The sequence below is a fragment of the Thamnophis sirtalis genome, unplaced genomic scaffold, assembly GCF_051295495.1.
Source record: "Thamnophis sirtalis isolate CommonGarterSnake01/CBP01778 unplaced genomic scaffold, rThaSir2_p1.2 scaffold_1, whole genome shotgun sequence".
Taxonomy (NCBI): Eukaryota; Metazoa; Chordata; class Lepidosauria; order Squamata; family Natricidae; genus Thamnophis; species Thamnophis sirtalis.
This window is the reverse complement of record NW_028261381.1, coordinates 174,615,693-174,640,927: the sequence shown is the minus strand read 5'-3', so window position 1 is coordinate 174,640,927 and position 25,235 is coordinate 174,615,693. Positions and strand designations below refer to the sequence as shown.

The 25,235-nt window shown below is 46.5% G+C and overlaps 1 protein-coding gene across 2 annotated transcripts; it reads right to left on the bottom strand.

The window, feature by feature from the left end:
* Positions 1-4,863: 4,863 nt before the first annotated feature.
* Positions 4,864-22,863, bottom strand: LOC106542559 (procathepsin L). Of its 2 annotated transcripts, none has more exons than XM_087703346.1 (8): positions 22,554-22,863; positions 16,667-16,799; positions 14,760-14,882; positions 13,157-13,315; positions 10,709-10,933; positions 9,427-9,595; positions 6,323-6,437; positions 4,864-5,214 (listed from the first exon to the last, which is right to left on the bottom strand). In XM_087703346.1, the coding sequence occupies exons 2-8, from the start codon at positions 16,793-16,795 to the stop codon at positions 5,115-5,117; spliced, it is 1,020 nt and encodes a 339-aa protein (XP_087559472.1). In that variant the 5' UTR covers positions 16,796-16,799; positions 22,554-22,863; the 3' UTR covers positions 4,864-5,114. The 2 variants fall into 2 exon arrangements, with proteins under 2 accessions (XP_087559472.1, XP_087559471.1); XM_087703345.1 differs by having other exon boundaries at positions 16,667-16,803; positions 22,554-22,862.
* Positions 22,864-25,235: the final 2,372 nt, after the last annotated feature.

The following is a 25,235-nucleotide window of genomic DNA, read 5'->3' as shown; positions in this document are numbered from 1 at the left end:
TGAAAGAACCGCTTAAAAACCCACTTCACGCCCCTTTCCAGAATCTCACCATCTTTTTTTTTTACATCCTGGCAACCCAAATTGGATGCAATTGTAGAAAATCAGCACCCACCCCTCTCCTACGAGAACAAAGTTCTTTTTTTAATATTCCTCAAATAGTTTTAATATTCCTCAAGAATATTACATTTCTCTCCATGAGAAATGGAGAAATTGTGTGTGTGTGTGTTTTTTAAGAGGCAGGCAGCAGCCCCAATCTCCCTGCCCCTCCCAAGCGGAAACTGAGAAGGCAGCTTTTGGAAATGCAGATTAGGTCATCCAGTCAGGACATGATATTTGGAAACTCCCCGCAGCAAAATCTGAACAAAGGGAGAATGGTGGGATTAGAAAGCAACCCCTCACTCAAGATCCCAACACGGGACAATGCAATTGAGCAACAATAGGAATTGCTCAACACCAGTGGTGGGTTTCAAAATTTTTTAGAACCTCTTCTGTAGGTGTGGCCTGCTTTGTGGGAGTGGCTTGCTTGCTGGCCATATGACCGGACCGGGTGGGAGTGGCTTGCCAGCCATGTGACTGAATGGGAGTGGCTTGCCAGTCATGTGACTAGGTGGGAGTGGCCAACTTGTAAAATGTGGTGAAACTCACTTAAGAACGCTCTTGCTTAGCAACCAAAATGTTCGCTCAGAAACTGGCATTTGAAGCACCCAAGTCTTAAAGCTGTCAAGTTACAAGACCCTTGCACCCCTAACCCTTTAGGGAAAAAAACCCCAGGGGTGTTCAAACTTGACAGCTTTAAGACTTGTGGACTTCAACTCCCAGAATTCCTCCTCTCGCTCTTCCTCTTGATGATATACGGACTGGCGTGGGGAGGGAGCTGGAACCGGTTCTAAACGGCACGGTAGATTTGTGGAACCTCTTCTATAGAAGAGGTTAGAACTGGCAGGAACCCACCCCTGGCATGGCCAACTCAATGTCACTCAGGTCAATGGGCGCTTCACCTTAGCTGTTACAATGTTATAAGAGTTAACCAGAGAGGCAGTTTCTGTAAGCAGGGCAATAAAGATGAGGCTAGAAACAACACCAGAATGTTTCCTTCCTGCCTTCCTTACAGGATTAGCCCTGTAAAGTGGGAAAAACCAAAATAAGATTTCTTCCAACAACCGGTTCTCCGAACTACTTAGAAAGTTAACAGCCGGTTCAGCCAGATAGGAGCAGGCTGGCTGAATTCCACCACTGCTCAACACCCTTTCAGAACATCGGCTGAACACTTCACTGCATCACCTCCAGAGCAGTCCAAACTTCAACCAAACTTAGCTCAGACAAACGCCAAGGACAGGGAGGGCTAACCTTTTTTGGGCCGAGTGCCCAAAGTGCATGTGCTCCTGTGCATGTGCCCCACCCCCTACAGACATGCATGCCCCCTCATGTCCCCCACATGCAGCCCAACCCCCATGCATGTGGAGCAGAGACCCAATAACCAGCTGGCTAGTGGGAAGCGCGGTCACGCATGCGTTGCAGAGCTGAACTGGGGCAACGCCTTGTGTGCCCACAGGGAGGGTGCTGCGTGCCACCTGTGGCATGCGTGCCACCTGTGGCATGCGTGCCACCTGTGGCATGCGTGCCACAGGTTCACCATCACGGACCTAGGATTTGCATTTCCTTTTTTGCCTATAGAGCCAGCTATGACCCCTACATGACCCCATAGGAATCTGACAACAGACAATAGAATACATGTTCTTGCGCAGGAACAGGACGCTCAAGTGCAAAGCCTAAAGAAGGTATTAAAAAAAAAAACCCACTCTCAACTCCATTTGGTCAGCTGCTCAGAACCATGTACTTGGTGGGTCTGCTTCATCAATAAACCACCTTTCTAATTAGCCAACATGTTTCCAATGTCTTTCTCCCGGCTTGGAACTGAACCAGATGGATATTTTTCCCCACACAATATTCTTAAGTGGCTTACTATCTAAGGCATTATAAAGTGGTATTAAGCATGCAATCTTGATTCTATCCCTCTGTTGATGCAGCCTAGAACTGTGTTGGCTTTTTTGGCAGCTGCTGCACACGGCTGGCTCCTATTTAAATGGTTGTCCACTAGGACTCCAAGATCCCTCTCACAGTTACCACTATTGAGCCAGGTACCACCTATACTGTACCTGTGCATGTGGTTTTTCTTGCCTAAATGTAGAACCTTACTTTTTTCACCACTGAATTTCATTTTGTTAGATAGCACCCAATGTTGAAGGGTGTCAAGATCCTTCTGTATCTTAAGCCTGTCTTCTGGAGTGTTGCCTATTCCTGCCAGCTTGGTGTCATCTACAAATGTGATGAGTTCTGGAGAACTCATGAGAAATCTGTTAGTCAAGGCTAATCACAGCTCTCTCTTCTTTTAAACCAGAGAAAGCTTATTTTCTCTCTTTCGGCTTTATCTGTGCTCCCTACTGTTGTCTTATTTACAGCTTCTCTCTGAAAGCATTGCCTATAAATTGCAGCCAATTCCCCCAAGAGGAAATTGCTTCAAATTCCCCTTTTTCCCCTCTACGTTGCAGCTGCAATAGCAAACAACTGGAATGACAGACACAGATGTGCAAAGCCAACCTGACACCAGTGGTGGTATTCAGCCGGTTAAGACCGGTTTTGGACGAAGCGGAAGTGGTGACCTATCTGAAATAGTATAGGGTCTTCTGCTTGAGCAGGGGGTTGGACTAGAAGACCTCCAAGGTCCCTTCCAGCTCTATTCTGATTGACTGATTGATTGCCCAGCCTCACTCTGAAAGCCATCTGGGTGACTTTGGGCCAATCACTAGGAGACAGGGAGTTCTAGCCACACCAGCTGGGTGACTTTGAACCAGTCCCCCCCCCCTCTCTCTCTCTCTCTCGGCTGGACCCACCTTAGTTGCGGGGCAAATAAGAGGAGGAAGGTGTGTTGGAAATGTTCGCTTCCTTGAGTTATTTATAAAAATAATAATAAAGGCAGGATACCAATAAATATTTGTAGGGCGACAGACAAAGAGAGGGAAGGGAAAGGAAGAAGAAGAAAAATAGCGTGAGGAAGTCAGAAGGGAAAGAAAGAGACGGAGGAGACGAGAAGGAAGGAAAAGCTATGTTTTCTGTCTAATTTTTGCATAATCGAGGATAATAACTTACTGTATCGCAGAAGAAACATGACACTGAATTAAGGAAATAGGATTTGCTCTCCCCAACTTAAAAGTTTCAGTCTCATTTTTTTTGGGGGGGGGACTGAATTGTTTTCCTTTGAACTGAATTGTTCATATCCGCCTTTAAAAAAAAAAAATCTAGTTTTCCCTCGTTTGGTTTGTGGGTGGCACTGTACCCTTGACCCTACACTGGCCTTTAAGAATGTGCTCCTTACCTTAAACTGCGCCTCGATCCACCATACACGCAATGCCCTTCGTCATAGGAGAAACAGGACAGTCCCAAAACTGGACGATGGGGAAGGCCGGGATTGCAACAGACCATTTCGACATGCCGAGCGGACGCTTCGCTCTGGCTGCAAAGTAAACATCCCTTGAATGCCCTGGCCGAAGTGCGTTTGGTGTCCGGTTAGTTGCCACTCTGTTTTAGCTTTCGTGTCACTCGTACGCGGTTTGGGTTCCTGCGTTTTTTGGTACCGTTGTCTATTGTTTTGGTATAATTATTATTATTTGATATGGTATTATTTGATATGATATGTACAAGGAGAGTTTCTGCATTAGAGAAAAATTCCTAAGTGTCTCATCACACTTAGCCAATAAAGAATTATATTCTATTCTGTTCTCTGTTCTGTTCCATTCCCTTCCCTTCTATTCCGCTCCGTTATTCTATTCTGTTCTGTGTTCTCTCCCCTTCCCTTCCATTCTATTCCGCTCCATTATTCTATTCTGTTCTGTATTCTTTTCTGTTCCCTCCATTATTCTATTCTGTTCTGCGTTCTGTTCTGTTCTGTGTTCTGTTTCATTCCCTTCCATTCCATTCCGCTCCATTATTCTATTCTGTATTCTTTTCTGTTCCCTCCATTATTCTATTCTGTTCTGTGTTCTGTTTTGTTCTGTTCTGTGTTCTGTTTCATTCCCTTCCATTCCATTCCGCTCCATTATTCTATTCTGTTCTGTATTCTTTTCTGTTCCCTCCATTATTCTATTCTGTTCTGTGTTCTGTTTTGTTCTGTTCTGTGTTCTGTTTCATTCCCTTCCATTCCATTCCGCTCCATTATTCTATTCTGTTCTGTATTCTTTTCTGTTCCCTCCATTATTCTATTCTGTTCTGTGTTCTGTTTTGTTCTGTTCTGTGTTCTGTTTCATTGCCTTCCATTCCATTCCGCTCCATTATTCTATTCTGTTCTGTATTCTTTTCTGTTCCCTCCATTATTCTATTCTGTTCTGTGTTCTGTTTTGTTCTGTTCTGTGTTCTGTTTCATTCCCTTCCATTCCATTTTATTCCACTCCATTATTCTATTCTGTTCTGTATTCTTTTCTGTTCCACTCCATTATTCTGTTCTGGTCTGTGTTCCGTTCCGTTCCACTCCATTATTTTTTTCTGCTCTGCTCTGTTCTATTCCTTTCCACTCTACTGCATTATTCTATCTATCCCAGTGTTTCTCAACCTTGTCAACTTGAAGATGTCTGGACTTCAACTCCCAGAATTCCCCAGCCAGCGATTGCATACTCACTAGGACTGATGATGTTACCTAGCTGGGTTACAAAACGTCTGGAAGAAAACCACCAAGCTCAGAGAGCATCAAGGACCCCACAGTTCAGCCATGAGCCACAAATATTCTCTTCTACTGGTATTCACATGTATGTGGGGGAGAGAAAGAGGGGAAAAATAAAGGAAAGATGTAGGAATCACTCCGTTAGGCACCAGACAAGCTCAAGAGAACCTTTATTAAAATCTGCAAACTGCAGACCCCTCCTTGTAAGATCCAGGAAGCTGTTAACAACAGCCGAGCACTCTTCACACCGTAGAGAAACTAGGATCAGAAACCAGGAAGAAATAAATTTGATTCAAACTGTTTAATCCAATCTGGGGCAATGATGCTGGCAAAGAGACAGCTCAGTTGGAAAGGATGAAACTCCGAAGCGGAGAAGATTTGGGGTGAGCCGATGCTGGATCTGTTACATAACTGGGTAACAAGCTTGATTGGCTACCCCACAGTGGTTATCAACTCCTTTCACCAATCGCATGTAGCCCTGCTCGCCCCACTTCTCGGACCAGCTGGGAAAGAGAAGAAAGGGAGATTAATAGGTGGACAGTTGATGGTGTGTGGCAAACGTTTTGGCTCTTTGTTAGAAATTCTGTTTATATAAAGCACAACCAGAACAAAGAGTACAATCACCATGTGCTTTACTGCTCAACTATATAACTGTAACAGGAAACAGGAAGCTCTACTTAGAAGAAAAGAGCATACAGTTTATACCATAGACCCAAACTTGTAAATACTGCCATCTACTGGCTGAATACTACTATAGTTGCACAAAAATACATCCCAACAATGAATTCCAACACTCTTGAATCGATCAAGAGGTTCTGCCGTGTCCCTTCTACAGCTGGTCCAGAATCTTTGTGGTGCTGAGGTTGAACTGCTTTAAAAATAAAAAAATCTGCCAGAAATGAAGATTGTGCAATGGATGCAATTCACATATAAGAGAGGGAGTTTGATCTACTTAAGGCCCTAGGCTAGAAAGTAAGAGATTGGGAGTTCTAGTCCTGCCTTAGTCATAAAAGCTGGTTAGGGGACTTTGGGCCAATCACCAGGAGACAGTGAGTTCTAGCCCTGGTTTAGGTGTGAAAGCCGGCTGGTGACTTTGGACCAATCACCAGGAGATGGTGAGTTCTAGTCCCACCTTAGGCATCCAAGCCAGATGTGAGACTTTGGGTCAATCACCAGGAGATGGGGAGTTCTTAGGCATAAAAAGCCAGCTGAGCCAATCTTCCCAAGGCTGAGAAACCCTGATCTAACAAATAACCCCCCACTCTTTTTCTTAGCTAAACCAGATAATAACAATAGCACTTAGACTTATATACCGCTTTATAATGCTTTACAGCCCCCTCTAAGCGGTTTACAGCGTCAGCACATTGCCCTCAACAATCTGGATCCTCGTTTTACCGACCCTGGAAAGGTAGAAGGCTGAGTCAACCTTGAGCCTGGTGAGATTTGAAATGCCAAATTGCAGGCAGCCAGCAGGCAACAGAACTAGCCTGCAGTACCGGCTGTAACCACTGTGCCACCTCGGCTCTTGAGAGTTAAATGAGATTTAACTTTGACAGGAATGGATTTTTGATGGGCTTCTCCTTCATCCTGCACCAGATCCTCTTTAGTCACCTGTTCTTTAGGATCCAATAATTTGTGGTTTTGTTACCCTCCTGCTCAGCATCGTAGCCCACGGCCAGCATGGCGTGGTTGACGCGATGGGTGCACCAATTGCTTGCAAAGATACCTGAGCAGAAAAGAACAGAGGAGGGAGGGAGGGAGGGAGGGAGAGAGAGAGAGAGAGAGAGAGATGATTCAGAAACCACTAGCAGGAGGTCTCTTGAACATCCGCATCTGTGCATGTACACATAAGTACCCACCCACTCCACTATTGCCATCAGCCCTGAATCTACTGTGTGTGTTCAGCAAAAGAAGCAGGGGCTGATCAGTCGGCCAGCCTTGTTTTCATAATTTGGCTTCATGATTGAGGGGTCTTTGGTGCTCTCTGAGCTTGGTGATTTTCTTGCACATTTCATGACCCAGCTAGGTAACTTCATCAGTGCTAGAAGGGAGAGGGGGTTTGTTCTCTGTTAATACAATGTACAGACAGACAAACTTGGGTGGATAGAGATCCAAGATAGATAGATAGATAGATAGATAGATAGATAGATAGATAGATAGATAGATAGATAGACAGACAGACAGACAGACAGACTGACTGACTGACTGACTGACTGACTGACTGACTGACTGACTGACTGACTGACTGACTGACTGACTGACTGACTGACTGACTTGGATGCATAGAGATAGATAGATAGATAGATAGATAGATAGATAGATAGATAGATAGATAGATAGATAGACAGACAGACAGACAGACAGACAGACAGACAGACAGGATGGATGGATGGACAGACAGACAGAATTGGAAGGATGGATAGATAGATATAGATGTATGGATAGATGTATAGCTAGATAGATGACATATAATGGATGGATGGATCAATAAACTGACTGACTAACTGACTGACTGACAGATGTGGGATCTTTGGTATCTTTTGAGCTTGGTTGTTTTCTTGCAGATGTTTCATGACCCAACTAGGTAACATCATCAGTGCTAAAAGGGAGTGGGGTTGATGTTAATATGCAAGTGCTTTTTGTCCTGTCAGTGTTGGTGGGGGTGTTCTTGATTGTTCCTTGATTTAGGCTGTTGTTTATCGTTCGTTTGTTTGATTGTTTGTCTGAATTGGTAGCTTCTTGATTAGAATTTTGTTTACCGCTTGATTGTTGATCCAGTGTTAAATTCTTATTTATTCTATTTTTATTTACTGTTAGATTTCTGTGCCAAGATGACTCTGGGTGGCTTACACTCATGCAATTAGAATAACCACATAAAACATTAAAATGTTAAATGTTGGTGTTATCAAGTTAGAAGTTGAAAGATTATTAATATGTATAAATAAACAATATTACTATTACTATTTATAAAGTAAATTGACCCAGGTAATACACTGTTTACCAAGCACTAATATATATTAAAGAAAAATAGTGTGTGTGTGTGTGTGTGTGTGTGTGTAGGTGTGTGTTGGGCTGGTGTTTTTGGCTTAAAGCGTGGTCGGAACTTCCATCTTTCTATAAATCTTGGTGGGGGTGTGTGAAGTGCTGGCGTTGTTTCAGTAAGTGGATTGATTGGCTGTGTGGTTGTATCATGATTGGTAGATTGGTGCTGATTGGTGCTGGCTGTGCGTCCATTGTTGTTTTGTGTTGTAGGCCGTTACAACAGGCCAAGATTTATAGAAAGACGACATCTCCGACCGCGCTTTAAGCTGAAAACACCAGCCTGAAGATGGCGAGTGGGAGCTTGCTGAAACGTTGCTAAGACAATCTCAATCTTACACGGGAAAAGACCCGAATACAACAAGACCAGCATCTTGTGGCACTGATGATGTTACCTAACAGGGTCATAAAATGTCTGTAAGAAAACAAACAGCGGTATGTAAATATAAGCAGAGAGCAAACCTCACTCCCTTCTACAACTGAAGATTTTACCCACGCCCAATAGAAGCCGTCCTTGTTCAGCAAGCAAAATTGGCACCAGTGACTTGGTCGTTAAGCGGGGTAGTCACTAAATAAAACCATCTGCAAAGTGCTTCAAGACAAGGAGGGCTCTCAAAGTGACTTTTTCATGAGCGTAGTAACTGTGAACGGTCTTTGCCTTAGGCAGTCACTAAATGAGGACTGCCCTTATTTAGCCTAGAAATCTATCTTACAGCAATCTCACACACACTCTACAGCAGGGGTGTCAAACTCAACTTCTTTGAGGGCTGTATCAGGGCTGTGGTTGACCTCAAGGGGAGGTAGCCAACTGGGGGGCATGGCCAGCTGGGTGGTGTGGCCACTGGGTGGGTGTGGCCAGCTGGGCGGGTGTGGCCACTGGGCAGGCATGGCCAGCTGGGTGGGTGTGGCCACTGGGCAGGCGTGGCCAACTGGGTGGGTGTGGCCACTGGGCAGGTGTGGCCAACTGGGTGGGTGTGGCCACTGGGTAAACATGGCCAACCGAGCAGGCATGGCCACCCAAGTGGGCATGGCCAGCTTGAGGTGGCAGGCTGAACCAAAGTAGGCCACAAGCCTGAACCAAACTAGGGTTTCATGATATTAAGCTTTAACTGTTTATATAGAAATTGCAGGACATAGTGCGGTTAGATACGAGTTAGAAGGAAGTCTGTACATGAAATATGCTGAAGCGAAGCATTTATTTTAGCCTATTTGCTGGCTTGGTTGTTATTCTGTTTGGTAGACACATATTGTTAGTTCCTCAAAATACATGCCATGTCTGTCCGTTGGCTGGCCTATGTATTATGACTTCCTGTAGATATACGTTCTTTAACTCAAGGGCAAATCTTGAGGGGTGTTTCCAAAACTAAAAGATGGCTTTAGCTGAAAGGGATAAACTATATAAGGAATTTCCTGACTTTCACTCATTGTTCAGGCCATTTTTTCTGAACCTGCGCAATAAACAATTCCTTCTCTGAAGAGCTGGCTTTTGTGTCCCGTCTTTTCTACAACAAGCTTGACGCCATTGCCAAACTGCTGCCGTGTTTCCTCTTTGCATTGGTTAGACGAAGACAGCCCAGTGGGCCGGATCTAATCACACCGCGGGCCGGATCCGGCCCGTGGGCCTTGAGTTTGACACCTGTGCTCTACAGATTCCCAATTGCCTCAGTTCTCCTTACCCGACTTATAGAAATGGAACTGGAAACTCCGAGCATCCACACCCAAGGATATCGGTCCCATGGTGGCTACAGCTTGCTCCAGAGCTGTCTCGTTCTCTGGCTGAATCCGCACTAAGGACGTGCAGTTGCCCACCCGCGTTTCTGGTTTGTAGCGACAGTACATCTCATCCTGCAGAGATGGGGTGAGAAGATGCAGGGAAAGTTTAGCAGCCCCTTTTCAGACTGACACCTAGAATACAGAATCATAGGAACTAGAAGGGATTGTTCTGACCTAGGCTTCCCAAGATCATGAAACCGGCCCGATAAAACCCCTTTTATTTAGTTTAAAGGGAAATCCTCTCCAGCAAAGTCCCGGCCAGGAGTCTTTCAAGAGATTTCACAACTACAGGCCTTGATCAGGCTTGGAGAGCTGCCAGCCATCGAGGACCTTACAGATCTCCTTTCCTCCACCTCCTCCTCCTCCTCCTCCTCCTCCTCCTCCTCCTCCTCCTCCTTCCCCACTCCCTTCTAGCACTGATGGTGTTAGCTAGTTGGGTAATGAGACATTTGCAAGAGAACAACCAAGCTCAGAGAGCACCAAGGACCACACCACAATCCTCCTCCTCTCCTCCTCCTCCTGCTCCTCCTGCTGCTGCTGCTGCTGCTGCTCCTCCTCCTCCTCCTCCTCTCCCAAACCCCACTCTCTTCTAGCACTGATGATGTTACCTAGTTGGGTCATGAGACGTCTGCAAGAAAACCCCCAAGCTCATGGAGCACCGGGATTGCCACAAATAAGCTATAAATATTCTCTTTCATCTTCCACAAAGATTATTAGGGGACCGGAGGCTAAAACACACGAAGAACGGTTGCAGGAACTGGGTAGGTCTAGTTTAATGAAAAGAAGGACCAGGGGAGACAGGATAGCAGCCTTCCAATATCTCAGTGGTTGCCACAAGGAAGAGGGAGTCCAGCTATTCTCCAAGGCACCTGAGGGCAGAACGAGGAGCAATGGGTGGAAACTAATCAAGGAGAGAAGCAACTTAGAACTGAGGAGAAATTTCCTGACAGTGGAAACAATTAATCAGTGGAACAGAAATTGCCTCCAGAAGTTGTGAATGCCCCAACACTGGAAGCCTTTAAGATGTTGGATAGCCATTTGTCTGGAACGGTATAGGGTTTCCTGCCTGGGCAGGGGGTTGGACTAGAAGACCTCCAAGGTCCCTTCCAACTCTGCTATTGCATTGCATTGTATTGTATCTCTATTTGATGCCTTGCCCATGTCCGCCTCCTTCCCCTCCCTCACCTTCTCCTGGTAAGGGTAATCCTGCTCCGAATCGATGCCTCCGTTCTGCCGAACGTATTCGAAGGCGTGGCTGACGTAGCCTCCGTGGCAGCCCTCGTTGCCCAGCTTCCAGGAGCAATCCATGAGGTTCTGCTCGCTCAGGGGGACCAGCTTCCCCGTCTTCTTGAAGAGCAGCCCTTCCAGAGCCCCCGTGGCACTGAAGGCCCAGCAGGAGCCGCAGCGTCCCTGGGAAGACAGCAAGAGGCGGAGAGGAGCTCCAGGGAGGACCAGCAGGGGGAAGCTGGCCCTCTTGGTTCTGTACTTCATGATGATGGTGGAGGGAGACGGAGACGGAGAAAGAAAAGGAGAAGGAAAATGAAGAAAAGATAGAAAGGGAAGGGGAAGTAGGAAGAGAAGAGAAGGGGCAGGGAAGCAGTGGTAGAGAGGGAAGGAGGAGAAGGAGGGGGAGAGAAGGGGAAGGAGAAAGGGGAGGAATGGTAGAGAGAGGGGAGGAGGAAGATATAAAGAAAAAGAGAAGGAAAATGAAGAAAAGAAAGAAAGGGAAGGGGAAGTAGGAAGAGAAGAGAAGGGGCAGGGAAGCAGTGGTAGAGAGGGAAGGAGGAGAAGGAGGAGGAGAGAAGGGGAAGGAGAAAGGGAAGGAATGGTAGAGAGAGGGGAGGAGGAAGATAGATAAAGAAAAGGAGAAGGAAAATGAAGAAAAGATAGAAAGGGAAGGGGAAGTAGGAAGAGAAGAGAAGGGGCAGGGGCAGGGAAGCAGTGGTAGAATAGAATAGAATAGAATTTTATTATTTGTATGCCGCCCTTCTCCAGGAGGACTCAGGGCAGCGAACAATTCAAAGGGGGAAAAAGGGGGAACATAAAAGACAAAATACAAATAATAAAAGTCGACAACAATTGCACAACCATACAAGTCGAGAGGGGAGGGAACTCATCACCCCCAGGCCTGCCGGGAAAGCCAGGTTTTGACATCTTTTCGGAAGGCCTGGAGAGAGGTGAGGGTCCGAATCCCTGCGGGGAGTTCATTCCAAAGGGCCGGAGCTGTCACAGAGAAGGCCCTCCCCCGGGTGGTAGCCAGATGGCATTGGCTGGTAGATGGCACCCAGAGGAGGCCAACCCTGTGAGATCTAATGGGTCTGTGGGAGGTAATTGGCAGCAGGCGGTCTCTCAAGTACCCAGATCTAGAGAGGGAAGGAGGAGAAGGAGGAGGAGAGAAGGGGAAGGAGAAAGGGAAGGAATGGTAGAGAGAGGGGAGGAGGAAGATAGATAAAGAAAAGGAGAAGGAAAATGAAGAAAAGATAGAAGGAGAAGGAGGAGGAGAGAAGAAGAAGGGGAAGGAATGGTAGAGAGGGAGGAGCAGGAGAAGAAATGGAGAAGGAGAGAAGGAAGAAGGAGAAAAATGGAGGAGGAGGAGGAGAAATAGAGGAAAAGAAATGGAGAAGGGGGAGAAAGGGAATGGAGAAAGGAAAGGGGAAGGAGTGATAAAGAGGGGGAGGGGGAGAAATGATGGAGGAGGAAGATGGAGTCAAAGGCAAAGAAAAATGAAGAGAAGATAGAGGAGGAGGAGAGGAGGGACGGAGGAGGAGGAGAGAAGCAGTGGTAGAGAGGGAAGAAGGAGGAGAAGAGAAGGGGAAGGGATGGTAGAGAGGGAGGAGGAATGGAGAAAGAGAAGGAGAGAAGGGGAAGAAATGGAGGATGGGGAGAAATGGAGAAGGGGAAGGAGAAGAAATAGAGGAGGAGGAGAGAAGGGGAAGGAATGGTAGAAAAGGAGGAGAAATGGAGAAGGAGGAGAAGAGAAAGGGAAAGGGAAGCAGTGGTAGAGAGGGAAGGAGAAGATAAGAGAAGGGGAAGGAATGGGAGGGAGGGTGGGAGGAGGAGGAGGAGAAATGGAGAAGGTGAAGGAGAGAAGGGAAAGGAAAAGGGGAAGGAACAGTAGAGAGGGAGAAGGAGAAGAAATGGAGGAGGAGGGGGGACAAGGAGGAGGAGGTCAGCAGAAGGAGGGGGAGGAGAAAAAGAAAGAGATAGGGAAGGAGAAGAAAGAGAAGGACAAGAAGAAGAAGAGAGGAAGAAAGTGAAGAGAGGAGAAGAAAGAAAAAGGAAGATGAAGAGAAGAGGGAGGGGATAAGGAGAGAAGGAAAAGAAGGAAGAGGAGGATCAGAGAAAGAGGAGAAGAAAGAGGAGAATGAGAAGAAGAAAGAAGGAAGAAGAGAAACAGGAAAAAGAAGAGAAAAATCCATCACTGGAAATGCTCTGCAGGGACAGAAGAACAAGCTGCTCCCATATCAGTGCAGGAGGAGGAGGAGGAGGAGGAAGAGGAGGAAGAGGAGGGGGCGGGGGAGGAGGAGGAGGAGGAGGAGGAGGAGGAAGACATTTCATAGAGCTGCAAGTCAATATGGAAAATTATGGAAAAAAAGAAAAATTCTACCTGGACTCCCAAATCTCCCAACTCACCTGATTTTTCACAGGAGTAACGTAACCCTTCGTACGCCAGTCCACCTGCTTGGGAATCTCCTCCGTGGCTGATTCTTGGAAGTAAGTGTCCCCCTCTTCGTACTCTTCGGCTCGACTTTGCTGGAAACCATTCAACATCTGGTTAAACTCCTCATCTGTCTGGAGAAGAGAAATCGGGAATTTTTGTCTCCTGCTTGGGAGTCTTAAACCTTTCAGCAGGACAGCCGAGCAAGCCGTGGGAGAAACTGAGGCAGAGAAGGGGGCAGGTGGAAATTGGAGCTACTAGTAAGGTTGTCATCGAAGGGAGGCCCATGCGTAGCCACTATAGGACACCCGTTCTCATTCTTGGCAACTTTAAGGTAGGTGGACATCAACTCCCAGAATTCCCCAGCCAGCAACTGTGGATGTCAACTCCCAGAATTCCCCAGCCTGCATTTGTGGACTTCAATTCCCAGAATTCCCCAGCAGTGAGTTCAGTGGAGAGGGAATGGTGATTTTACAGTATCCTTCCCCTGCCACGCCCACCAAGCCACACCCACCAAGCCACGGCCACAGAACCGGTAGTAAAAAAAATTGAATCCCACCACTGGCCCTCAGCCATAATAGGAATTGCCCAAAGCCCCTTCATTACATTATCACCCAGCAAGATTCAACCAAGCTTGGGACTCAAGACACTACAAAGTTACCCCTGCGTAGCCCCATGGGACGCTGACAACCAATCAGAATACTTATCTTATACAGGTACAGGAAGCTCCAAGGCGGGGCCCAAGAGAGGGTATAAATCAGTTTTTTTTTAACCTACTCTGTGGGTGTGGCCTCTTTTGTGGGAGTGGCTTGATGGCCATGTGACCTGGTGGGAGTGGCTTGCCGGCCATGTGTTCTCTCTCTCTCTCTCTCTCTCTCTCTCTCTTTTTCCTTCCTTTTGTCTCTCTGTCCCTTTTTCCTTTTTCTTTCTTTCATCTCTCTCTCTCACTTTTTCTTTCTTTTTTCTTTTTTATTTCTTTCTTTCTTCCTTTCTTTTTCTTTCTCTTTCTCTCTCTTTGTGTGTGTGTGTGTGTATGTGTGTGTGTGGGTGGGTGGGTGTCAGTGGTGGGTTTCAAAAATTTTTGGAACCTCTTCTGTAGGTATGGCCTGCTTTCCAGGTCCACTGATGGAGCCTCTTCTAACTGGTTCGGTAGATTTGACGAACCGGTTCTACCGAACTAGTGCGAACCAGTAGGAACCCACCACTGGTATCTATCTATCTATCTATCTATCTATCTATCTATCTATCTATCTATCTATCTATCTATCTATCTATCTATCTATCTATCTATCTATCTATCTATTTATCTATCTCCCTCTCTCTCCCTCTCTCTCCCTCTCTCTCTCCCATGTGCTATTTGTGCCCAGGATTTCAAACCATGTGATCCTGTCCACCATTAAACCATCTTTCCAATCAGCCTCCATGTTTCCAGTGTCTTCCTCCCCACTTGGAACTGAACCCAGATGAGCATTTCTTCCAACAGTGGCCCATGGGCGTCGCAAAGATGACACAACTGAGCAACTCAACCACCACCACAACCACAACCACAGCAACCCCTTCCAGAGTTTGCCTGGTTACCAGATCACCCAAATGGTTCATGGCCAGTTGGAAACTGTGTTTGCCCCGAGCGGCTTCCAAATTGTGCTGTTCAATTCTCCACAGGTTCTTCTCCCACACCATCCGACGGAAAGCTTCTTCCTCCTGGAACGACAAAAAAGGGCCCATCACAAATTGTTACGGCCCACCAGTGGAGCTGGCAGCGGAGTCAGGCAGCGGGGAGGTTGGGGAGGAAGGTGGGCCAGTCCTGGAGTCTGGGGAAGGCTCTGATGAGGGCTCTGTGTCGGAGGCAGAGAGGGGGGCAGGGCCGTCTTGACAGTTATCAACTGCCTTCGGAGTCAGACATCAGTGCGGCAGAAGAACAGCTGGAGCCTGTTCCCAGTGTGTGCATGTGCAGAGCTGCCAGACGAAGGGAACAACTAAGGAACAGGGGTCCACTTGGGAGTAAGGCCACAGGTAGAAAATGAATCCCCCCCCCCCAGGGAATAAAGAGGAGCGAAAGGGGAGTGGAGTTTGCAGGAGACAATTAGTTCAATTCAATTAGGGTGAAGATCTGTTCCTGACTTCTTGCCAAGTATTGTCTGCTACTGAGTGGCGTTTGGAAGATATCGGCCTGGCAGCTCTCCAAGCCTGATCAAGGCCTGTAGTTGTGAAATCTCTTGAAAGACTCCTGGCCGGGACTTTGCTGGAGAGGATTTCCCTTTAAACTAAATAAAAGGAGTTTTATTGGGACGAGGAGCCGGCTTTGTGCTTTTGGGAAGCCTAGGTCAGAACGCAAATTGAGAGACAGAAACGCTTCTCCCGAAGCCCAAGATCACCCCAAGGAAAACCCCCAAATTTAAAGAACATTTTAATTGAAGCTTTGTTTCAGGGAGACACCATGATCCAGCAGGCTGATAAAAGAAGCAATAATAGACTTCGAGGCAGGTAGTCCTCGACCTACGACCACAATTGAGCCCAACATTTTTGTTGCTAAGAGAGACTTTTGCTAGGTGGGTTTTGCCCCGTTTTACAGCCTTTCTTGCCATCGTTGTTAAGTGAATCAAGGCAGTTGTTAAGCTAGGAATGAGGTTGTTAAATGAATCAGGCTTCCTCATTGACCGTCATAAATATGAGCCAGTTGCCAAGTGTCTGAATTTGATCATGTGCCCACAAGGATGCTGCAACTGTCATAAGTGTGAAAAATTGACATCCACCCATCTCAAAGCCTGCTGACTGGGGAATTCTGGGAGTGGAAGTCCACCCATCTCAAAGCCTGCTGACTGGGGAATTCTGGGCGTGGAAGTCCACCCATCTTAAACCCTGCTGACTGGGGAATTCTGGGAGTGGAAGTCTACCCATCTTAAACCCTGCTGACTGGGGAATTCTGGGAGTGGAAGTCCATCCATCCCAAAGGCTGCTGACTGAGGAATTCTGGGAACTGTATTTTAATTACGTGTATTGTGTTTGTATCCCCTTTTCCCCTTTTGAGTGGTTCGCCGCCCTGAGTCCCTCCCGGAGAAGGGCGGCATACAAATAAACTAAATCTTAATCTTAATCTTAACTTGAAATCCACCCATCTTAAAGCCTACTGACTGAGGAATTCTGGGAGCGGAAGTCCACCCATCGTAAAGCCAGCTGACTGGGGAATTCTGGGAGCGGAAGTCCACCCATCGTAAAGCCAGCTGACTGGGGAATTCTGGGAGCGGAAGTCCACCCATCGTAAAGCCAGCTGACTGAGGAATTCTGGGAGTGGAAGTCCACCCATCTTAAACCCTGCTGACTGGGGAATTCTGGGAGTGGAAGTCCACCCATCTTAAAGCCAACTGACTGGGGAATTCTGGGAGCTGAAGTCCACCCATCTTAAATCTGTCAAAGTTGAAAACCTTTGATGTAACCTTACAATACAGTAGAATTAGCCCTTCTGGACAAGGCTGACACAAACTCACCTCCAGGTATTCTTTGGCGTGGCTTTCTTTCCATCCCTTCCATGCTCCTTCCAGGGTCAGATCCACAGGGCTGCAGGATACCTTCAGGAAGACCAGCGTTGCCACGCTGAGCCGAAAAAGTGACAACATGTCTCTGCCTTGGTGGAAATGAAGATAGTTAAGGATGCTGAAAGCTGGGCACCCTGTGTCCCCCGTGAGTTTATTCACCCCTCAACTGCTGCATGATTGATTTCTCTCCTAAATAAAAAGCTTTGCATTTGTAAATTTCATTTTGTTGTTTTGAACCCATGTCTCCAGCCTACCCAGAGTATCTTCACGGAGTTTGTTTTTGTCTCCTGGAACCAGAGGTGGGTTCCTACCAGTTCGCACCTATTCGGTAGAACCAGTTCGTCAAATCTACCGAACTGGTTAGAAGAGGTTCCACCAGTGGACCCGGAAAGCAGGCCACACCTACAGAAGAGGTTCCAAATATTTTTTGAAACCCACCACTGCCTGGAACCCGGTTTCGTAACCCTTGCAAATTTAATAAGCATTTTCTCTTGTCCCCTCCCTCCCTAAATCATTAATGGAAATAACAACCATCTTGGTTGGGCATTTTGAAGTTTTCAAAAATGTCCATTCAAATTCAATATAGAGGCAAGAAAAACAAAATATATAGGTATACATTTAAAGGTATAGTATATAGGCGGTACCTGGCTCAATAGTTATAACTGCAAGAAAGATAGACTAGAATAAAAGAGTTGGAAGGGACCTTCGAGGTCTTCTAGTCCAACCCCTGCTTAGACAGGAAACCCTACACCACTTCAGACAAATCATTGTCCAATCTCTCCTTAAAAACATCCAGTGTTGGAGCATTCACAACTTCTGGAGGCAAGTAGTTCCATTGTTTAATTGTTCTCTCTGTCAGGAAATAGGATCTTGGAGTCCTCCTGGACAATCACTTAAGTATGAGCCAGCCGTGTACAGCAGCTGCCAAAAAGGCCAACACAGTTCTAGGCTGCATAAACAGAAGGATAAGATCATGTGAAGTGTTAATATCACTTTATAATGGTTTGATAAGACCATACTGGGAATACGGCATCCAGTTTTGGTCGCCACAATGTTTTAAAAATGTTGAGACTCTAGAAAGAGTGCAGAGAAGAGCAACAAAGAGGATTAGAGGACTGGAGGCTAAAACATATGAAGAACGGTTGCTGGAACTGAGTATGTCTAGTTTAATAGAAAGAAGGAGCAAGGGAGACATGATAGCAGTCTTCCAATATCTCAGGGGTTGCCACAAAGAAGAGTGAATCAAACTATTCTCCAAGGCACCTGAAGGACAAGAAGCAATGGGTGGAAACTAATCAAGGAGAGAAGCAACTTAGAACTGAGGAGAAATTTCCTGACAGTGAGAACAATCAATCAGTGGAACAGAAGTTGTGAATGCCCCAACACTGGAATTCTTTACGAAGATGTTGGAGAGCCATTCGTCTGAAGTGGTGTAGGGTTTCCTGCCTAGGCAGGGGGTTGGACTAGAAGACCTCCAAGGTCCCTTCCCACTCTGCTATTCTGTTAGTCCACCACCCTACTCAAGCATACCATTTCAGACAAGTGACTGTGCAGTCTCTTCTTAAAAACCTCCAATGATGATGTAAATTATGTAGAAAAGATGTGGAGACTCTAGAAAGAGTGCAGAGAAGAGCAACCAAGAGGATTCGGGGACTGGAGACTAAAACATATGAAGAACGGTTGCAGGAACTGGGAATGTCTAGTTTAATGAAAAGAAGGACTAGGGGAGACATGATAGCAGTCTTCCGATATCTCAGGGGTTGCCACAAAGAAGAGGGAGTCAGGCTATTCTCCAAGGCACCTGAGGGCAGGAGAATAGAATAGAATAGAATAGAATAGAATTCTTAATTGGCCAAGTGTGATTGAACACACAAGGAATTTGTCTTTATGCATATGCTGTAATAAAATATATTCATCAAGAATAAAAAGATGCAACACTTAGTCAAGGTTACTAATAAGTTATCAAATCGTATTAGGACACAATTAAAAACAATGTAAATTGAAAAGTACAAGCAACATGGTTGCAATCCTAAGTTGGAAAAGACAGATATTAATAAAGAAGAGAAGAATAATAGTAATACAGTGTTAGTGTCAGGCCTGCAATTATATTCCTTTTAGAATTTTGGCCTGCCACATTTTCTCTTATTTCAATATGCTGTTTCATTAGTATAGTTGATGGGAGGGGGAAATAGAAAGGAGTAGGATTGTGGAATGTATTGTTGTCATTCTTTTCTAGAAGACCAAGGTCATCTTTTGTCTCCGCACCTCGACACCTGACCGGAAGCAGCTGGGTGTGGATGCCAGCGTGGAAGAAGAAGATTGGACCATGTGATGGATTGTGGGTGTGGGGACAAGATCATGAACTTCCAACTGGGTGAGATTCTGACGTCATTTCCAGAATTGGGATTTACACAGATGTGCTAAGATGTCTGCTTTATTAAATTGGAACTTTAAGGATCGTTTTGCCTTGGACTCTGATTTAATTCTACATGATACTTGGAACGCTGACATTAGTTGACAGTGCTGTGGGAATTAGTTGTTTAAGCAGAGTGATGGCATTCGGGGGAAAAACTGAAGAAGCAATCGGTGGAAACTAATCAAGGAGAGAACTAAGGAGAAATTTCCTGACAGTTAGAACGATCAGTGGAACTGTTTGCCTCCATAAGTTGTGGGTAGCTTCAACACTGGAGGAGTTTAAGAAGAGATTTCTATGAAATGTTATAGGGTTCCCTGCTCGAGCATGGGGTTGGACTAGATGATTTCCAGGGTACCTTCCACTCTATTATTCTATGTTCCATGTTCAGCAGGCCCACATCTGGGGGGGAAGGTATGCCAGGCTGGGGAATTGCTCCCTAAATCATAGCCGAAATCCTAGCAGGTATACACAACATTGCATGCTCAGTTCTGCAAATTCACCAGGTCTTAGTTGAAGTGAAATATTAAGAGGCAGATTATATTTTTCTCTTGTTTGATTTTTCATTCAATACGACTAGACAGCTTGAAAATGGGTGGGGTGTTAAATGGATCGCTGCAGTTAATTACACGGTAAAAAAGACACAAGGGGGGGGAAAACAAAATAAAGCACAGAACATACATAACAATATACAATAATTTTACAGCTTTCTATATTGGCTTTCCTCCTTCTTAGCTTTTATAATTCTCCCTGTCTTCTTTACTGTTTTTAAAGATTAAAACATTCAATAAAAATTATTTCTAAAAAAAAAACAATTACACGGTTGTTAAGTGAGTCAACAGGGGAAGATTTTTTATTTTATTTTTACGAGCCTGTAATAGCACTAGCATTTAGACTTATATACTGCTTTACAGTGCTTTTACAGCCCTCTCTAAGCGGTTTAGAGAGTCAGCCTCTTTCCCCCAACAATCTGGGCCCTCATTTTACCGACTTTGGAAAGACGGAAGGCTGAGTCAACCTTGAGCTGGTGAGACTCGAACTGCCAAACTGCTGGCATCCGGCAGTCCGCAGAACTAGTACTACATTCTAACTACTGCGCCACCATGGCTCCCTTGCTTCAGGGTGGGTTCGGGGAAATTGATCATTTACTGGCCGAGTGCCCTTCCTGACGCCTACGTGGTGGTCACAGCAGATATTTTCTTTTTGTGCCTTGAAAGAGAAACTCCTCTTGCTGCCTAGGATTGAACTCTCAACCTTCCAAGTGGGAAGCGAGAGTCTTCCCCTCTAGGGGCCACCGTGTCACTCTACTGTCACTTTACAATAAAGTAGAATTAATTCATCGGCCTGTGCTTTGCCTTTGGGCCATTGCAAGGCTGACAAGGCCATTCTGCCCCCTTTCCCATTGGTGGCTGTTTCTGTGGTTCTCCCCTATGCTCAGACACATGCCACACACATGCACAGACCAAAATGTGAGTGCTCCTGCGTGCACAGAGGAAGCAAATCTTGCCTCATTGAGATTGCAGCATTTCTGGGAGAACTAAAAGGAAACCTTTCTGCAAAACATCCAGTTTCCAAAAGTTAAAAACGCAGGGTTTGTGATTGAGGGGATTTAGAATAGAACAGAGTAGAATAGAATAACAGAGTTAGAAGGGACCTTGGAGGTCTTCTAGTCCAACCCCCTGCTTAGGCAGGAAACCCTATACCGTTCCAGACAAATGGCTATCCAAGATCTTCTTAAAGACTTCCAGTGTTGGGGCATTCACAACTCCTGGAGGCAACTTCTGTTCCACTGGTTAATTGTTCTCACTGCCAGGAAATTTCTCCTCAGTTCTAAGTTGGTTCTCTCCTTGATAGTTTCCACCAATTGCTTCTTGTTCTACACTCAGGTGCTTTGGAGAATAGTTTGATTGCCTCTTCTTTGTGGCAACCCCTGAGATATTGGAAGACTGCTATCATGTCTCCCCTAGTCCTTCTTTTCATTAAACATTAGACATATCCATTTCCTGCAACCATTCCTCATATGTTTTAACCTCCAATTGCCCTAATCATCTTTGTTGCTCTTCTCTGCACACTTTCTAGAGTCTCCACATCTTTTCTACATCGTGGCGACCAAAACTGGATGCCACATTCCAAGTGTGGCCTTACCAAGGCCTTATAAAGTGGTATTAACCCTTCACGTGATCTTGATTCTATCCCTCTGTTGATGCAGCCTAGAACCATGTTGGCTTTTTGGACAGCTGCAACTGCCAAAAAAATCTGGTAATTAAGTTATAACTCTTAAAACGTCTACCATCCACACCAACAACAATCTACACCACAAAAAGTGTGTGTGTGTGTGTGTCTGTGTGTGTGTCTGTGTCTGTGTCTGTGTCTGTGTGTCTGTGTCTGTGATCAAATGAGATGATGTGAAATGGGCACAAACATCTTAGGCACATGACAAATATATCCCTGGTTGCAGGATGGTCAAGTGGAGCTTCCAGAGGCTGGGGCAGTCCACCTAAATTTTTTTCCAGTTTTTCCCAGTTGTCTGGGAAAACTAGTGGAGTCCTTTGAACTCTGGTGCTGGAGAAGACTCCTGCGAGTCCCTTGGATTGCAAGGCCATCCAACCAGTCAGACCTAGAGGAGATCAACTCTGACGGCTTTTACCTCCACGCGACCTATTAGATCTCATCGATTAGGCCTCCTCCAAGTTCCATCTGCCGGTCAATGCCAACTGGCAACTACACGGAGGAGAGCCTTCTCGGTGGTAGCTCCGACCCTATGGAACGATCTCCCCGTGGAGATTCGTACCCTCACCACCCTCCAGACCTTCCGCACAGCCCTCAGAATCTGGCTATCCCATCAGGCCTGGAGCTAAGACTGTAACCCGCCCGAATGGTATGAATGTTGTGTTTTTTAATTATGTATTGTCTTATATGTTAAAAAGTTTGTCTCCCCCTCCCCCTTGGATTGTGAGCCGCCCTGAGTCCCCCCAGGGAAAAGGGCGGCATATAAATAAACTTCTATCTATCTATCTTTAGAAGATCCTAAATCCTGAAGAGCAGACTCAATTATTTTGGCCACCTAATGAGAAGGAAGGACTCCCTGGAGAAGAGCCTCATGCTGGGAACGATGGATGGGAAGAGAATAAGGGGCGACAGAGAATGAGGGGGCTGGATGGAGTCACTGAAGCAGTAGGAGTGAGCTTAAAGGGACTCCAGAGGATGGTAGAGGACAGGAAGGCCTGGAGGAACATTGTCCCTGGGATCACGATGGATCGGACACGACTTTGCAACTAACAACAACAACATAAAAATTTTAAAAACCAAGCATTTCCTAGGATCTTGAATGCAGCTCCCTGTTTAATGGACAATGGCTGACCTTTCCCTTGGCCAAACAGGAGTTCTGTCCCCAATTTATAACCCCTTTCTCTCAACTGCACTTACCACTTTCCCGTAGAAAAGGCTAGGAAAAGAGACGCCTTCGGCAACGGCCAAAGTCACCAGATCTATTGAACCTTCTCTTCCTGCCCCAGTTTCCTTTCACTGGCGCTGTTTCCACTTGCTGGGTTTTGCAAAGCTGAAAGCCACAACTTTGTTGACGCGAGCCCAGCTTCCACGCAGCCTCCATCAGTAGCTCTCCAACGCAACAGAGGATGTGGTTTCCTTGAGGTGGTCCGGAACTCGGCGCTTGATGACTCGGGATGTCTCGTGAGGTTCAAAGAAGAGAACTGGGTACACAAGCGCATGAAAAAATAATAAATGCATGGGACCAGGAAGAGAACTTTGGCAACGAAAAAGGTCACGATAATTTTCAGAAACGATGTACCCGATACAGAGCAGGGAAAACGCCCCAGAACTCTCTTTTCATTCCAGTTCTAAACACCACCCCAAATCTACACCCCACTTTAGAAGAGACAGGGAGAAACTGGAGGGGTTCAGACACAAGAGATAGGATGACTTCTTTATTTTTTTAAGAGTTACACAGAATCAGAATCAGAACAGAGCTGGAAGGGACCTGGGAGGTCACTTAATCCAGCCCCGTTCAAGCAGAAGACTCTATACCCGTGATGGGGAACCTGTGGCACGCATGCCATCGACAACTGCTCTTCTGGTTTCTGGCGTGCACATCCACAGCTGATCTTCTTGGGTGCCAGAGGCCTGGAAAATGCCCTGAAAACGCCCCCCAAAATGGCCTGAAGATGGCTGAAAAGCGGCCGAAACCAGCCAAAATTTAGGCATGTGACCATCAGCTAGCTGCTCTTCTGGTTTCTGGCATGTGCCTATGCACCTGGCAGCTGATCTTCACGGGTACTAGAGCACCGGAAAATGGCCTGAGAATGCCCCCCCCAAAACAGCCTGAAAACAGCCCGAAAAATGGCCAGAAATGGCCAAAAAAAACCCCCCAAAAAACCAGGCATATGTGAGCCAGCCAGCTGGTCTTCGGGTTTTCAGTGTGCACATATACATGTGCATGCATGTGCATTCTGGTTTGGAGCACTTGGTGCCGAAAAAGTTCGCCATCACTGCCCTATGCCATTTCGGACAAGGTTTAAGGTTTTAAAAACCTCCAGTGATGGAGCGCCAGTGGTGGGATTCAGCCAGTTCGCACCTATTCGGGAGAACCAGTTGCAGGGGTGGGTTTCTCGCCCCGTCCCAACCGGTTCAGTTGGAACGGGGCCGGCGGCGGCGTCATGCATGCGCGCAGTGCATGCATGCATACTAGTGCCTGTGCGATGCTCCAGCTGCTCCTGGGGGATCGTGCAGGCGCTGTATGCGTTTTGCGCATGCGTGGAAGCGCAGAACTCGTCAAAACCGGGTAAGAAACGCGGGCGGGCGGGTGGATCCTTCGGCGTTCCCAGAAGTTAGTTACTTCTGGGTTCGCCGACCAACCGGTTCGCGGGGACCGCCGCGAACCGCCTGAAACCCACCCCTGACCGGTTGGTAACTTTCTAAGCGCTCTACATGGGGCTGCCCTTGAAAAGTGTTCAGAGACTACAATTGGTCCAGAATGCAGCCGCGCGAGCGATACTGGGTGTTCCTAGATACACCCATGTTACACCTATCCTCCGTGAGCTGCACTGGCTCCCTATTGGTCTCCGAACACGCTTCAAGGTGCTGGTTATCACCTTTAAAGCCCTACATGGCCTAGGACCTGGATATCTCCGTGACCGCCTCCTGCCACATACCTCCCAGCGCCCAATAAGATCTCACAGGGTGGGCCTTCTCCGGGTGCCGTCGACTACACAATGTCGTCTGGCGGCTACTCGGGGGAGACTCTGTTGCTGCCCTGGCCCTATGGAATGATCTACCCACTGAGATCTGGACCCTCCCCACTCTCTCGGCCTTCCAAAAGTCTATTAAGACCTGGCTGTTCCGGCAGGCCTGGGGCTGTTGATTCAGATTCAGATTCAGATTTAATTTATTTGTATGCTGCCCTTCTCCGGGAGGGACTCAGGGTGGCGAACAACTCAAAAGGGGAAAGGGGATACAAACACAATACATATAATTAAAATACACAAGAGTCATACGGCCATACAAGTCGAGAGGGGAGGGGAACTCATCAACCCCAGGCCTGCCGGTACAGCCAGGTTTTGACGGCTTTCCGGAAGGCCTGGAGAGGGGTGAGGGTCCGAATCTTCGCGGGGAGTTCATTCCAAAGGGCCGGAGCTGCAACAGGGAAGGCCCTCCCCCGGGTAGTAGCCAGATGGCATTGGCTGGTAGACGGAACCCGGAGGAGGCCGACCCTGTGCGATCTAACGGGTCTGTGGGAGGTAATTGGCAGAAGGCGGTCTCTCAAGTACTGAGCTTCAGCCCCACTAAGATTGAGTGCATGTTGTGTCTTTTTATAATTCGCTTTGTCTTGTATTTTAAATTCTTTTAATATCTTTTAATATTTTTTAAATTGTTTTTATGTAAGCTGCCCGGAGTCCTTCAGGATTGGGCGGCATACAAATCCATTAAAACCTTAAAACCTTAAATCTTAAGTAGTTCAGAGAACCGATTGTTGGAAGAAATCTCCTTTTGTTTTTTTATCCCACTTCACAGGGCTAATCCTGTAAAGAAGGCAGGAAGGAAACATTCTGGTGTTGTTTCTAGCCTAATCTTTGTTGCCCTGCTTACAGAAAC

What these genes read in the sequence shown, in the direction of transcription:
- LOC106542559 (XM_087703346.1), bottom strand. Translation starts at nt 16,795, where the DNA reads ATGTTGTCACTTTTTCGGCTCAGCGTGGCAACGCTGGTCTTCCTGAAG. An exon ending in TGAACCATTTGGGTGATCTG is followed by an intron (nt 13,316 to 14,759) that starts GTAACCAGGCAA and finishes TCTCTTCTCCAG; the next exon opens with ACAGATGAGGAGTTTAACCA. An exon ending in TATTGGATCCTAAAGAACAG is followed by an intron (nt 5,215 to 6,322) that starts GTGACTAAAGAG and finishes TCTCTTTCCCAG; the next exon opens with CTGGTCCGAGAAGTGGGGCG.